This window comes from Achroia grisella, unplaced genomic scaffold (assembly GCF_030625045.1).
Source record: "Achroia grisella isolate CSIRO2021 unplaced genomic scaffold, CSIRO_AGI_Agris_v1 utg1496, whole genome shotgun sequence".
In the NCBI taxonomy this organism is placed as follows: domain Eukaryota; kingdom Metazoa; phylum Arthropoda; class Insecta; order Lepidoptera; family Pyralidae; genus Achroia; species Achroia grisella.
In genome coordinates, this window is record NW_026712646.1 from 79688 (window position 1) to 91941 (window position 12254).

Sequence of the window (12254 nt, forward strand, 5' to 3'; positions counted from 1 at the left end):
ATAGATCATATGGTACGAAAATAAAATGGCTAGCAGGGACGGTAATGGATAAAACGGGTCATACAGAATATTACGTAACGGCAGTCGATGGGACAACTACACACAGGCATATAGATCAACTAAGAAGACGTGATTTAAACGGGATTCCTTCGGATGATGATAATAATAGGGACATGTTAGGAAAAAAAATACATCCTAGTTTGATGATACCAACGGCGGGGTGGGTAACAGGTTCAAACCCCGCGCGTTCACAGAGCACTACTATGACTACGGAACAATCGGCTCCGCATTCGACACAGGGCTCAAGGGGCGCGGATGTAGTCGGGCGGCGATATCCCCTACGGAATCGCAGGCCTCCCGACTGTTATGGTTGGGATTAGAGATTATTTAGTATGTAATTTTTAAAAAGGAATCTAATTGTAAATGTAATCTAAGTTAAGTAAGTTATATAATAAGGGTGGAGGTAGTATGTAGGTAGATAGGTTAGTAATAAGTTTAGGGTAAGCAACACTTCATGTAACGGTCAGTTGTATAATAAACGAGCTCAAACACTCCCGTATTATTATTTAACAATTGTGACGTCACGATGTGCTGTTTCTGCTGCTGTAAGACAATCCACCACTTCCTTGTATGTTAAGTTGTCTCGTTTCAGTAACTCAAATTTCAATTTCTCATCTTGCATCCCACATACTAAACGATCACGAAGATTTCGTTCCAAATTACTAAAGTTACAATGTGCAGCTATTTTCCTCAATTCTGTTAAGTAATCGAGCGCCTTTTCGCCTTCTCTTTGGTTGCGGTTGTAAAATTTGTAGGACATGGTGATTTCATTAGATTTAGGTGTATAATGTTTTGTCAATAAATCAACCACATAGTTAAAACTGACTTCATGTGATTTTCTTGGTATTATCAAAGCTAGCACCGTTTCAAACACCTCAGAGCCACAAATTGTATAGAAATTAGCAAGTTTCACATTATCGTCGCAAATTCCATTTGCCACAAAACAATAATTTAGCCTATCTATGTAGTGGCTAAAATCTTCATTCCCGGGTCGGTACTCGTGGAATTTAATTGCTTGCATGTTTGTACATTTATTATCACTATAAATTTATCACTCGTCGCCAATATTATGGATTAAAACACATTTATATTTTAGAAACATGTTTTTTAATATGAATGCTTGTATTATTGCTTACATGGAATGATTATATTTGAGTACCCTACATATTTGACTTTTTTGATAAAAAGTTATATTGATGGTGACAATAAAAGACACACACAATTATTGTTATACAACACTTTTATTCCTATATTTTATAATTTTAACCTTTCATTTATATTGCCAGAACTCGTTGTCATTTCGATATAATAAAAAAATATGGACCAACCTTCGATTTTAAATCGATATTTTTATTTGTGATGAAATCTAATAATATAAATTATGAATAACCTACCCTCGAATGGAGATATTAAAAAACTAATTATCATGAATAGTAGGTATTAGGATCAGTAATATATCATAGTATTATGAATGATTATCGTTTCAAAACCTTGTACAATTTAGTAAGGTTGAAAATATCCTTCTACAAAGGCAAAATTCGAGTATTTGTAAAGTTTCTTATGAGTATTTGTAAAAATTCGAGGATCCTCATATTTAGCTATCAATGCCAGTAATTTAGATACCATATAACACTTGTTTATTGAGGTTTCATAAAGGTATAGCTGACCTTATATACTCTATACCACATTCAATTCTCATTCATTAAATTACAATGAGTAGGTATTTATTTTTTTTAACAGAAGAACTATGTCACTAATGTCTTTAATTGCTATAATTACCAGGGTGACCGCGTGGAGGTTGATATAATAGAGTACACTTGTATCAGATCAATCTAATTAATATTTCCCTCTTCAAGTTTCGAAGTTATGAGCGAACAGATAAATATATAGTACTTGCATACCTGTCAAAAGACTGGGGGCGGGCCTGCAGTCATATCTCATTAAAAAAGTGAGATATGGACGCAGGCCTACTCTACCACCTCCTTCAGAGGCGGTAGGGAGGCGCGGTCTTAAGGGAGAGCGCAAGTCGTGTAGATCCTTAAGGCAAGTTCGGTAGATATCCTTCACGAGGTTGCCGCCCTGTTATTGGTCTAGTTCCCTATGAAATAGACGTAACCGAAACTACCGGGCGACAAATGCAGGGATGAAGAGGTCATGTCCTTGCGTGTCCATCATCGAGCAAAAAACTGAAGGTGGATAGTAATGACCTCCCGCGTGTTTGTGCCGTGCGCGGTGACCCGTACGGAGGGATGAAGGAGTCCTGGCGGTTGAGTGCAGCAGGGTACCGGCTGTAGTTGTATGCTGCTCACAACACACCTCTTCGGTCTGGATTTCCTCTCAAACGGGCGGTCGTGGAGTAGCTAACCACGATCAACCGGCTGCGATTCCCCATAAGCGGGCAGTCAAGCGAGGCTCGGCGAGCTGGGGGGTGACAGTCGGCGTGGCGCGGTGCTTTGGGGCTAGCCTGCCTCATCGTCTCGTGAGGTAGGTGTCCTCGCTGTGCTTCGCTGCGTGCGGACTCGTCCACTTCTCAGCCTGCTGGACCTATACCAAGGGAGTAGCTCTGGCGATCATTCGTGGAACGAATGACGTCCCCGAAGTGAGGGCTCCGTGGAGGGTGGAGAGCTCCTGAGGTGAAGTATATAAAAAACCAACTCATGGATCTAGAGGCAAAAAAACTAAAAAACAAGAAGCAACAGGCTGCGTCTACGAATGCGCCAAAGCAACGACCATCGAAGGCTGCGTCGCAAGATGCGCCAAAACGACCAACAATCAAGGTCGCGTCATTTGATGCACCAGGACACTCTACCGGAGATGCGCCGAGCAAGGCTGCGTCCGAAGAACCGAAGAGGAAGGGTACCGAACAGGATGCGCTACCCCAGGCTGCGTCCAGTGACGTACCATCCACGTCATCCAAGGATGCGCCGTGCAAGGCTGCGTCGCAGGAGATGATGAGGAAGGCTACCGATCGGTATGCGCCAACCAAGGCTGCGTCCCGTGGAGTACCAACCACATCATCCAAAGATGCGCTGGAAGAGGCAGCGTCAGGGGACACGCCGAAAAAGGTGACTGAGCGGAATGCGCCAACTCAGGCTGCGTTCCGTAAAGTACCAGCAGCGTCGACCAAAGATGCGCCAAGAAAGGCAGCTCCCACTTCTCTGCCGAAGATAGTCGCCGCACCAGGGGAACCAAAGAAGGGTTCACTCCACGATGCGCCTAATAAGGCTGCGTCAACGAGTGAGCCATCCGAGGTGAACCTGGCGGCACTGTTCAAGGTGGAATCGGAGGAGATGTCTGTTTCAGCGGCATCAGGGACCGAATCGGACAACCAGGCTATGGACTTGACGTCACTGAAAGACGCGATCCAATCACCATCAAAGCCGAAACAACCAGGGAACACCTTAATAAAACCCAAATCGGCCTCCAAGAAGCGGCGCATGAAAGCCAGAGCCAAGGCAGCGGCACAACGCGCAGAAGCGGTAGATGCTGCGAGGCATCAACTCGGGTCCTGCCCAGCGACGACCAAACCTAAAGGGGAGGCGTCAACGAGTGGACCCAGTGCACCTGCAACTGGGACGAGGGCCGTTCTGGCTGCTGGCACACAAAAGCGCAGCATGAAACCGCGAGGCCGTAAGAAACCCAGGACCAACGACCCAAAAAACGAGGCAAGACCGCAAAAGCGTACACGTCCAGAAGACACCGTCACACCAACCGGGGAAGGTAAAAAACCCAGAACCGCTGGTGCGACGGGAAGGGGTTCTATGACATACGCAGAAGCGGCTGCCACCTACCTGGCCAACGAACTCTGTGTTGCGGTCATGGTGGAACCCTTTTTTTTTTTTTTAACGTGTGGAAAAATCTTCAAAAGACCGTCACCCCGCCGGAGGGATGGCGAGGTGGTGTGTGGGACTTGTACCCACTAAAAAACCACACGGTGTACCTACGAGCGCCTATGCCGGAGCCAGGGGATTCGCAAGTGCATTCTACCCCAGCTCCGACGGCGACGGCCCGCCCTGTAGATGTTGTAGGGCAGGCCCCATCTCGTTTTGTGGTTAGGGCGACCTATTTCGCCCTACTCCATTGTGGAGGCGTGTGGGTACACGCGCACACCTCCGGGGCCTTTGGATTGGGGGGACTGCCTCCCTCAAGGCAGTCACCCCGGCCCCAGTGGGGGATAGAGGGGGGCGGAGTTGGATACGCCCCCACCTCTAGGCCTGGCTCTTCTGCGGCGGAGGGAAGCGGGACGATCTGACTCCCGCTCCCTTTCCGCCGCCTCCTTCCGCGAGATAACTTCCTCGCAGAAGGAGCTCACCGCCAGCCACGATCTCTCGCTACTGATCATCCTCCGAACTAAATTCGGCAGCGAGAGATCGTCCCCCACTATTCGTGTGAGGACACGGCGCTCACTCTCAAACGCTGGACATATTTCCAGCGTGTGTTGCGCCGTGTCCTCAACACCTCCGCACTCGTGGCAGCCGGTCGTCGGCTCCTTCCTCGCCCCATGACACAGATACCGCCCGAAGCAACCGTGCCCGGACAATATCTGTGTCATGCGGTACGTCAGTGGCCATCGCCTACTCATCCACCTTTTGAGGATGGGACGGACAGCCTCGACGGTCCTCAGGCCGGCCGATGGACTGGCCAGCCTTTCTCTCCACCTGATCCTGAGGATCCGCCGAAAGTCGGACCTCCGCGCTCCAATCTCCGGGCCAGCGGGTGCCTCCCCCATGGAACGTCGCTCCGCGCGCCAGTGATACACTGACGCGTGGAGCTCCGCTACCAAGTCCCACGGAGGAGACCCCGCCAGCAGACCCGCCGCTTCCCCGGATATGGTGCGGTAGCCTCTTATGGCCCGTATGGCCATGACCCTGTGTGGCCTGTTGAGGCAGGCCACATTTTCCCTGAGGCAGTCCCCCAATTCAAAGGCCCCGGAGGTGTGCGCGTGTACCCACACGCCTCCACAATGGAGTAGGGCGAAATAGGTCGCCCTAACCACAAAACGAGATGGGGCCTGCCCTACAACATCTACAGGGCGGGCCGTCGCCGTCGGAGCTGGGGTAGAATGCACTTGCGAATCCCCTGGCTCCGGCATAGGCGCTCGTAGGTACACCGTGTGGTTTTTAGTGAGTCAAGTCTCACACACCACCTCGCCATCCCTCCGGCGAGGTGACGGTCTTTTGAAGATTTTCCACACGTTAAAAAAAAAAAAAAAGGCCACATTTTCCCTACCTAGGGCCCCCACCCAGATGGGGGCCCCGTACAGGGCCATGGACCGCACCACGCCGAGGTATAGGCGGCGGGAACCTTCTCCCGGGCCCCTCACATTTGGCAGCAGCCAGCTAAGAGCGCCGGCGGCTGCCATAAGGCGAGGGACCAGGTTCCGGAAGTGAGCGCGGAAGCTCCAACGACTGTCCAGGTCAAGCCCCAAGTATCGAATACAGGGCTTGACCCCCACCCTCTGGCCACTGACGACCAGCTGGGCATCCGGAGGTGGCGCACGCCGAGGCCCATGAAAACACAGGACCTCGGTCTTCTCCAGCGCCACCTGGAGCCCAAGCCTTCTTATACGACCGACGACCAGCGCCACGCATGCCGTGGCAAAGCGGGTAGCCTCCCGTAGGTCCCGCCCCCGGGCAGTGACCAAGGTGTCATCCGCGTAACACACGAGGTCAGTGCCCGTTAAAAGGGCGCCCCGCAGGTTCCAATCATACCCGATGTTCCACAGGATCGGGCCCAGAACCGACCCCTGTGGAACACCGCGTTGCATTTCTCTCGGCACTACAACGCCGTTCCGCCCCGTGCATAGCACAGACCTGTCTTCGAGATAGGCCCCGATCACGTCCCGAATGTAGGGAGGCGCGCGATGGTACTTCAGCGCCTCCCTAATAGTCGCAAAGGGCAGGGTGTTGAAGGCGTTCTTAATGTCTAGAGAGACCGCCAACAACACCCCACCCTGGGACGTCGCCTCTTCCGAGAGGGAGCGCACACGCGAGATCGCGTCGATCGTTGAGCGCCCCTCTCGGAACCCGAACTGCTTCGGGCTGAGATCGGGACCTACCTGAGACAGGTGTTGGACGAGTCGGCCCGCCAAGATTCGCTCGAAGAGCTTGCCGATCTCGTCCAACAGTACTATGGGGCGGAACGCCGAGGGAACCACCGAACCTGCGGGGTGCTCCGCTTTGCGGAGCAGGACCACTCAACCCGCTTTCCACTGATTGGGAAACCGTCCCGACTCCAGACACGCGTTGAACAAGCGCCGGAGTCGGTCCCCTAGGGTGTTTAGGGCCAAGGCCAGGACGCGGCCGTGGATACCATCCGGACCCGGGGCGACATTCTTGCCCCGGAGTTTATCCACGGCCGCGGCGAACTCCTCCTCGGTAATGGCAGGAACCGCAGCAGCGCTGACGCCGCTGGCCTCTCCATCACTGCCACGCGGCATCATCGAAGGAGGTGTGAAGGGAGGCTGTCTCGGGAACAGCTCCTCCAACACCCCCTCCAGCTGCTGCGGCTGGAGACCCTCTGCCACTGGGGGCGCCCAGGGGCGTAATTTGCCCCTGACGAACCTATAAGGGCGCCCCCATGGATCCCTGTCCAGGGTCTCCAGGAGTTCTTCCCTGGCTGTCTCCTTGGCCCTGCTGATGGACAGCTGCAGAGCTTTCTTCCTCTCTTTGTACTGCTCGTACAGCTGTGCTTCCTCGTCGGCGTCGCGGCCCCGCCTGAGTCGGCGGTGCCTGGTGTACCGGCGGCGGGCGGCGGAGCACTCCTCCCTCAACGCCGCTATCTCCTCCGACCACCAGTACACCTGACGCCTAGGAGGTCGAGGGCCGGCTCGGGGCATCGCCGCGTCGCAAATGTGCGACAGAGCCTCACCGAACCAGCCCACCTCTACGTCGACCTCCACAGGCCCCTCCGGTATTGGAACCCAGGCCTGGACGATGGAAGCCTCCATCAGCACGTCTTTATCTAGACGTTTCAACACCCATCTGGGGAGTTGTGGGACATTGCTCTCCCGGCGACCAGGGTGCGGAGCTTCGGGTGAGGGGAGAACATCTCTGCGTATAGACCGATGATCTGATAGAGTCTCCACCTAATCCAACACCTGCCAGCTCCGCACCCTCTGTGCGATCGCTGGACTGCAGAGGGATACGTCGACTTGCGACTCCCCCTGCTGTCTCACGCACGTGGCGGCCGACCCTCGGTTCAACACCACCAGGCCGGCCGCGGCCGCCCAGTCTTCCAGGACCCTGCCTCGAGAGTCGGTGATGGGGGAGCCCCATGCCGTGGATTTGGCATTGAAGTCCCCCATCACCATCATTGGACGGGCCGAGTATAGCTCCAGAGCGGCCCCCAGCCCGTCCATGAACTGCTCGAACTCGGCGAGGGTCCTGTTCGGAGAGAAGTATGTCCCGACAACGACGGTTTTCCCCCAACTCACTCCTATGTACCCCGCTCCGCCGAATAGGCGGCTGACGAGCGGGGTCGCGGGGTTGCCCGCGCCGACAATGGCCACCAGGCCAGAGGGGTCGCCGAACCAATGGTCGCTTCGTGGGACGCGATATGGTTCGGCGACCACTGCAAGGTCAACTCCCCACTGCACCGCGCTCTGCAGAAGCAGATCCTGGGCGCGCGCGCAGTGGTTCAGATTCCCCTGCAGGAGGCGATGGACTGCCATTATTAACCGGTGTCCATCACCTCAGCCTCTCCCCGGCGGCCATTGCCGCGGGCCGACGACAGTGCGTATCCCTTCTTTTTGTTGCGGGACTGGGGGCACTTTTTGGCCCCCACCCGGTGGTCAGCTGGGCGACCTGCCGCTGCGCAAACCACGCAGTGTGGGGCCGCCGAACATCCGGCCGCTTTGTGGCCGGGAACCCCACACCGGTAGCACAAGCCACTCCGGTCCTCCTCGTGCGAGCACCTGGCCAGCACGTGCCCACTTTCGAGGCACCGGAAGCACCGGAGTGGCTTCTGCCGCAGCAGCTCCACAGCAGCCGAGACCCAGCCGATCCGGATCCGCCCTGCCGTCGTGACCTTCACCGCGGCCAATGGGGCCCGCACCCAGCAGGTGCCCAGGCCCGACGCGCCGCGCCGAATCTCCCCGACATTGACGGCGTCCGCCGTGCACTCGCCGTGCTGTGCCACGGCGGCCGCCACCTCCTCCCGGTCGGTACCGTCATCCAAGCCCATGACCCTCATTTCGGCCGTCTTTGTGGGCCTGGCGATTCGGACTGTACCTTCCGGGAAGACGTCCCGGAACTTCGACGCGAGCGCGTCGGCCTGGTCTCTCCCGTCTGGGACCCTGGGATCTCTAGGATCCGGGCCCCAGTGGCCGCGGTCTTAAACCGCAGACTGTTTATGCCCAAGGAGGCGAGGTCAATCTTGTCCTTCGCCTCCTTGAGGACCTTTGAATAGGTCATTCCCGCCGCTTCCGCCTCCGGACAAAGGGAGACAACTACAGCCGCCGAGCGCGGTGCGCGCAATTTTGATGGTGAGGGCGGGGCCGGTTTGCCCTTCTTCCCCTGAGAGGGGGCCCCAGAGCTCCTCTGAGTACCTTGAGTACTCTGGGTCTGCCTCTCAGGGACGTTGCGATTTTTACCCGTCTCACCACCGTGCTCCAGCCATCGTTTGCGCGCCCCGCGCCCGGCTGTTGACTACCGGAGGTCGGCCGGCTGGTCGGTTGAGCCGCTGGAAGCGGCGGGAATTCAGCACCTCGCGCCCCGCGCAAATGGGGGGCGTCCCTGAAGCCCGGTCCCCCTGCGCCAGGGATGCGGGACAGAACCTCATACTGCCCATCGCTCTGCAGCGGCGGGCGGTGTACCGGGCGGATCGACGCCTCCTGAAGGGAATGAACCTTTTGGATCATTTCCTTCAGCTCCTGGAAACGGGCGTCGACCATAAACCCGGTCGAGCGCAGAAGTTCCGCCCGCAGTTCCTCGGTGTCTATCACTGACGCCGGGGCCGGGCCAGGTGCCCTCACCCTCGCAGGCCCCTGTGGTGCCTGGGAAGCAGCTGAGGGAGTCTGTGGTGTCCTCGCCGCGAGCTGCTGCATTTGTGTTTGGAGCGCCTGGATCTGGCGACGGAGCTCCTTATTTTCTTTATGGAGCTCCCCAATTCGCTTCTCCATATCCCGGCGCTCCACAGCCATCGCGGTGACGTCGTTGTTGGCGGGGGCATTAACATCCAAGCCCTCCGCCAATCGCATCACAGCGCCGATGTTGTCCCTCAGCAGCTTATGGTCGGTCCCCTTAAGGTTTCCGCACCTGCGCACCGTCTCCAGGGCAGCCACCAGCTTTTTCTGGGCCTCCGCCCTGAAGACGGCCACAGGCTGCATGTCATCTTTTGGGGGGACCTTCCCCTTCCCCACAGGGACCTCCGAGGGTCGGACGAACATCTCGTCGTCCCCCCGTTTCTCTTGCCGCCGGGATTTCGGCGACGTTGCCGGACTCTCCGTATTACGGCCCAGGGGCACCAATAAGGTGACCCCGTTTCCGGCCGACGGGCAGGGGATCTTCGACGGCTTGGCACTCCCGCCCGCCGCCCCGGAAGGGCCCGGTCCATCCGCGTGCGGCCGCTTCGACACGGCCGTTTTTGCGAGCCCGTCTTCGCTCGACACTAAACATCCGGACATCTCGTCCTCCACCAGCATCGAGCGCGTAGAGCGCGTCGACGACGCTGAGGAAGGCCGAGACGCCCGCGACCTGGCCCGCGAGACGGGCCGCGACCTCGCCGACCGCACCGTGTCGGCATCCGCCAGCGTGATAGAGTCCGACATGGACCAAAACGCTAAGTCCCGCGGCAGAGACAAGCTCTCCTCGTCCCCCCCAGTGGGGGACGGGAAAAGGAAGGGGCTGCTACCACCAGCCAATTTCCTCAACCCGGCCGCAAGGACGTCACGCCCGACCTAAGTCGGGCGGGTACTATGGAGGCTTGCGCCTCCACAAACTGCTCCAGGGTTTCCCCTGGAGCGGGGCACACGAGACTGGTCGTCTGTGTACGTCGCGTAGAGTGCTGGCGAGATGCAGCTGCCCTGCGGGACTCCGGCGGCGATTGGGCGTGTGGTAGAGTCACAGTTCTCGACCGAAACGTAAAAGCTCCGGCCCGAGAGGAAAGCGTCCACTACTCGCACGTATGCTGACGGCGTGTTGGTGTCGAGCAATTTCGACACCAAACCGTCGTGCCACACACGGTCGAACGCCTTCTCTATATCGAGAAATACGCCGACCGTGTAGTGGCCGCGGTTGTGCTCGACAGCCATGTGGTGGAGCACGCGCGTCAGCTGCAAAGTCGTCGAGTGTCCGCCTCTGAAACCGAACTGTTCGTCGCGAGGCGACAGGGTCGGTTTCAAGCGGCGGAGCAGAAGGCGCTCGAACGACTTTGCTACGTGCGAGAGCAGAGATGGGCCGGTAGCTTGCCGGCAGACGTTTGTCCTTGCCGGCTTTCGGGAGGACTATGACTCTACCCAACTTCCAGCTGTTGGGGAAGTGGCCGGTCCGGAGTATGCCGTTGTAGAGCCTCACTAGACATACTAGGGCTCTACGGGGCAGCTGTGCGAGCGCTGCGGTGCTGATCCCGTCCGCTCCGGGCGCTTTGCGCTTCGGCAGGCGGCTGACGAGCCGCCTTACCTCGCCGGGCGAAACGAAGCTCACCTCGTTTACGTCCGGCGACGGAGCGGTACGGAACTCGCATACGCGACGTACGACTCGCTCGTGGTGCTCGACGACAGTGCGTGGTGCGTCGGCGGCGACGGGATTGGCCGTAAATTGCCCCTCCAGGTGCTGTGCCAGGATTTCTGCCCGGTCCTGAGCTGCGTAACAACGTCTGCCCGTCTCGTCTAGCAACGGGCAGACGGGGGGGGTCGTGCGTTTGTGAGCTGTTGGTTGAGTGCGTGCAGGGTGGTGGCGTGTTCGTCCGCCCGGGAGATGACGGCCTCCCAGGAGGAGCCACGCCAGTCCCGCATCCCTTCCGACAGCTCCGCAGCCAGGCAGTTGAGCTCACGCTTGACCCGCGGGCAGCGGGTGCGAGCCCATAGGCGGCGGAGATCTCTCTTTCGCGCCAGTTTTTCGCGCAGATGGTATGGCAGCTCCTCTCGACGGCGAGAAGCCACGTTTACGGTGGTAGTGGCCGCCTCAGTGGCGGAGCGAATTCGCTCCGTCATGAAGACGGAGGCGGCCTCTATGTCCTCGGGCGTTGATAGGTCGCCGTCGAGGTGCAAGTGCTCCAGTTCTGCGCGAAAAACGCGCCAATCCATCCGCCGCCTCGACGGTCTCGTCGATGTGGTGGTGGTGGAGAGGTCAAGCGTGGCTAGGACAGGGAGGTGCTGCGTATCGAGGTCGTACAGCACCTCCAATGTCACCGGGCAGGGCACAGCCTGTACCAGGGCTATATCCAGAACGTCTGGGTTGTGTCTCGGGTTCGTGGGTACGTGGGTGGGGTGTGCAGGGCCCAACACCTCGTACCCGTGGATTTGGGAATCCTGGAGGAGCCTTCGACCTACCCGCGAAACAAGACGGGAACCCCAAGCCGTGTGTTTCGCGTTGAGGTCGCCCATTAGCAGGGTAGGGCTCCTCCCATCCAGTACGTTCCGGATATCGGAGGGGCAAAATTCAGGCACCGGGGGGCGATACGCTGCCAGGACCTTCAGTTCCGCGCCGTCGACATTGATGCGCACGCCTATGGTGCGCATGACGCGGAACTCGGGGCGCTCTAATTCCACGTGTACTACGTCGCGGCGGACTAGTACCGCTGTGCCGCGGTACCCTTTGCCCGCCGGTGACCTTTCGTCGCGTCTGTACACGTGATAATTAGGCACCCTCAACGTCTCCTTTTCTGTCAGCTTCGTTTCACCCAGGAGTATAATGTGTACGTCCTGGGTGTGAGCTAGGAGACGGAGGTCCTGGATCTTGTCTCTCACTCCCCCGGGGTTCCAATACACGATGCGTAGCTCGCTACTGGCCATTCGTGTATTGGTTTATTTTGGCCAATCCTTTTGTCGCCGCCGACTTTATGTCCACGCCGGCTGCGAGCGCGAGCAGCAGCTCCGTCAACAGGCTAATAAGCATATCTAATGCACTGTTGACGGGCGCTTGTGTGTTGGGCGCGGGCGCAAGCACTCTACGTGCCGGTCGCGTCACAGAGTGTGCAGGGGGCGCATTTCGCGCGTCCACCGCTTGCGAAACGGCGGCTGCTGTCGGCACTGT

The 12254-nt window shown here is 57.3% G+C and overlaps 2 protein-coding genes across 2 annotated transcripts; one reads left to right on the top strand and one right to left on the bottom strand.

Moving 5' to 3' along the window:
* Positions 1-562: 562 nt before the first annotated feature.
* LOC131840864 (uncharacterized) lies at positions 563-1081 on the bottom strand. The gene has a single exon (XM_059189056.1). The coding sequence runs from the start codon at positions 1079-1081 to the stop codon at positions 563-565; it is 519 nt and encodes a 172-aa protein (XP_059045039.1).
* Positions 1082-2717: 1636 nt separating this feature from the next.
* On the top strand, positions 2718-8469 carry LOC131840866 (neurofilament heavy polypeptide-like). Its single transcript, XM_059189057.1, has 3 exons — positions 2718-3780; positions 7973-8122; positions 8303-8469. Exons 1-3 carry the CDS (start codon positions 2718-2720, stop codon positions 8467-8469), a joined length of 1380 nt encoding a protein of 459 aa, XP_059045040.1.
* The last annotated feature ends 3785 nt before the right edge of the window (positions 8470-12254 follow it).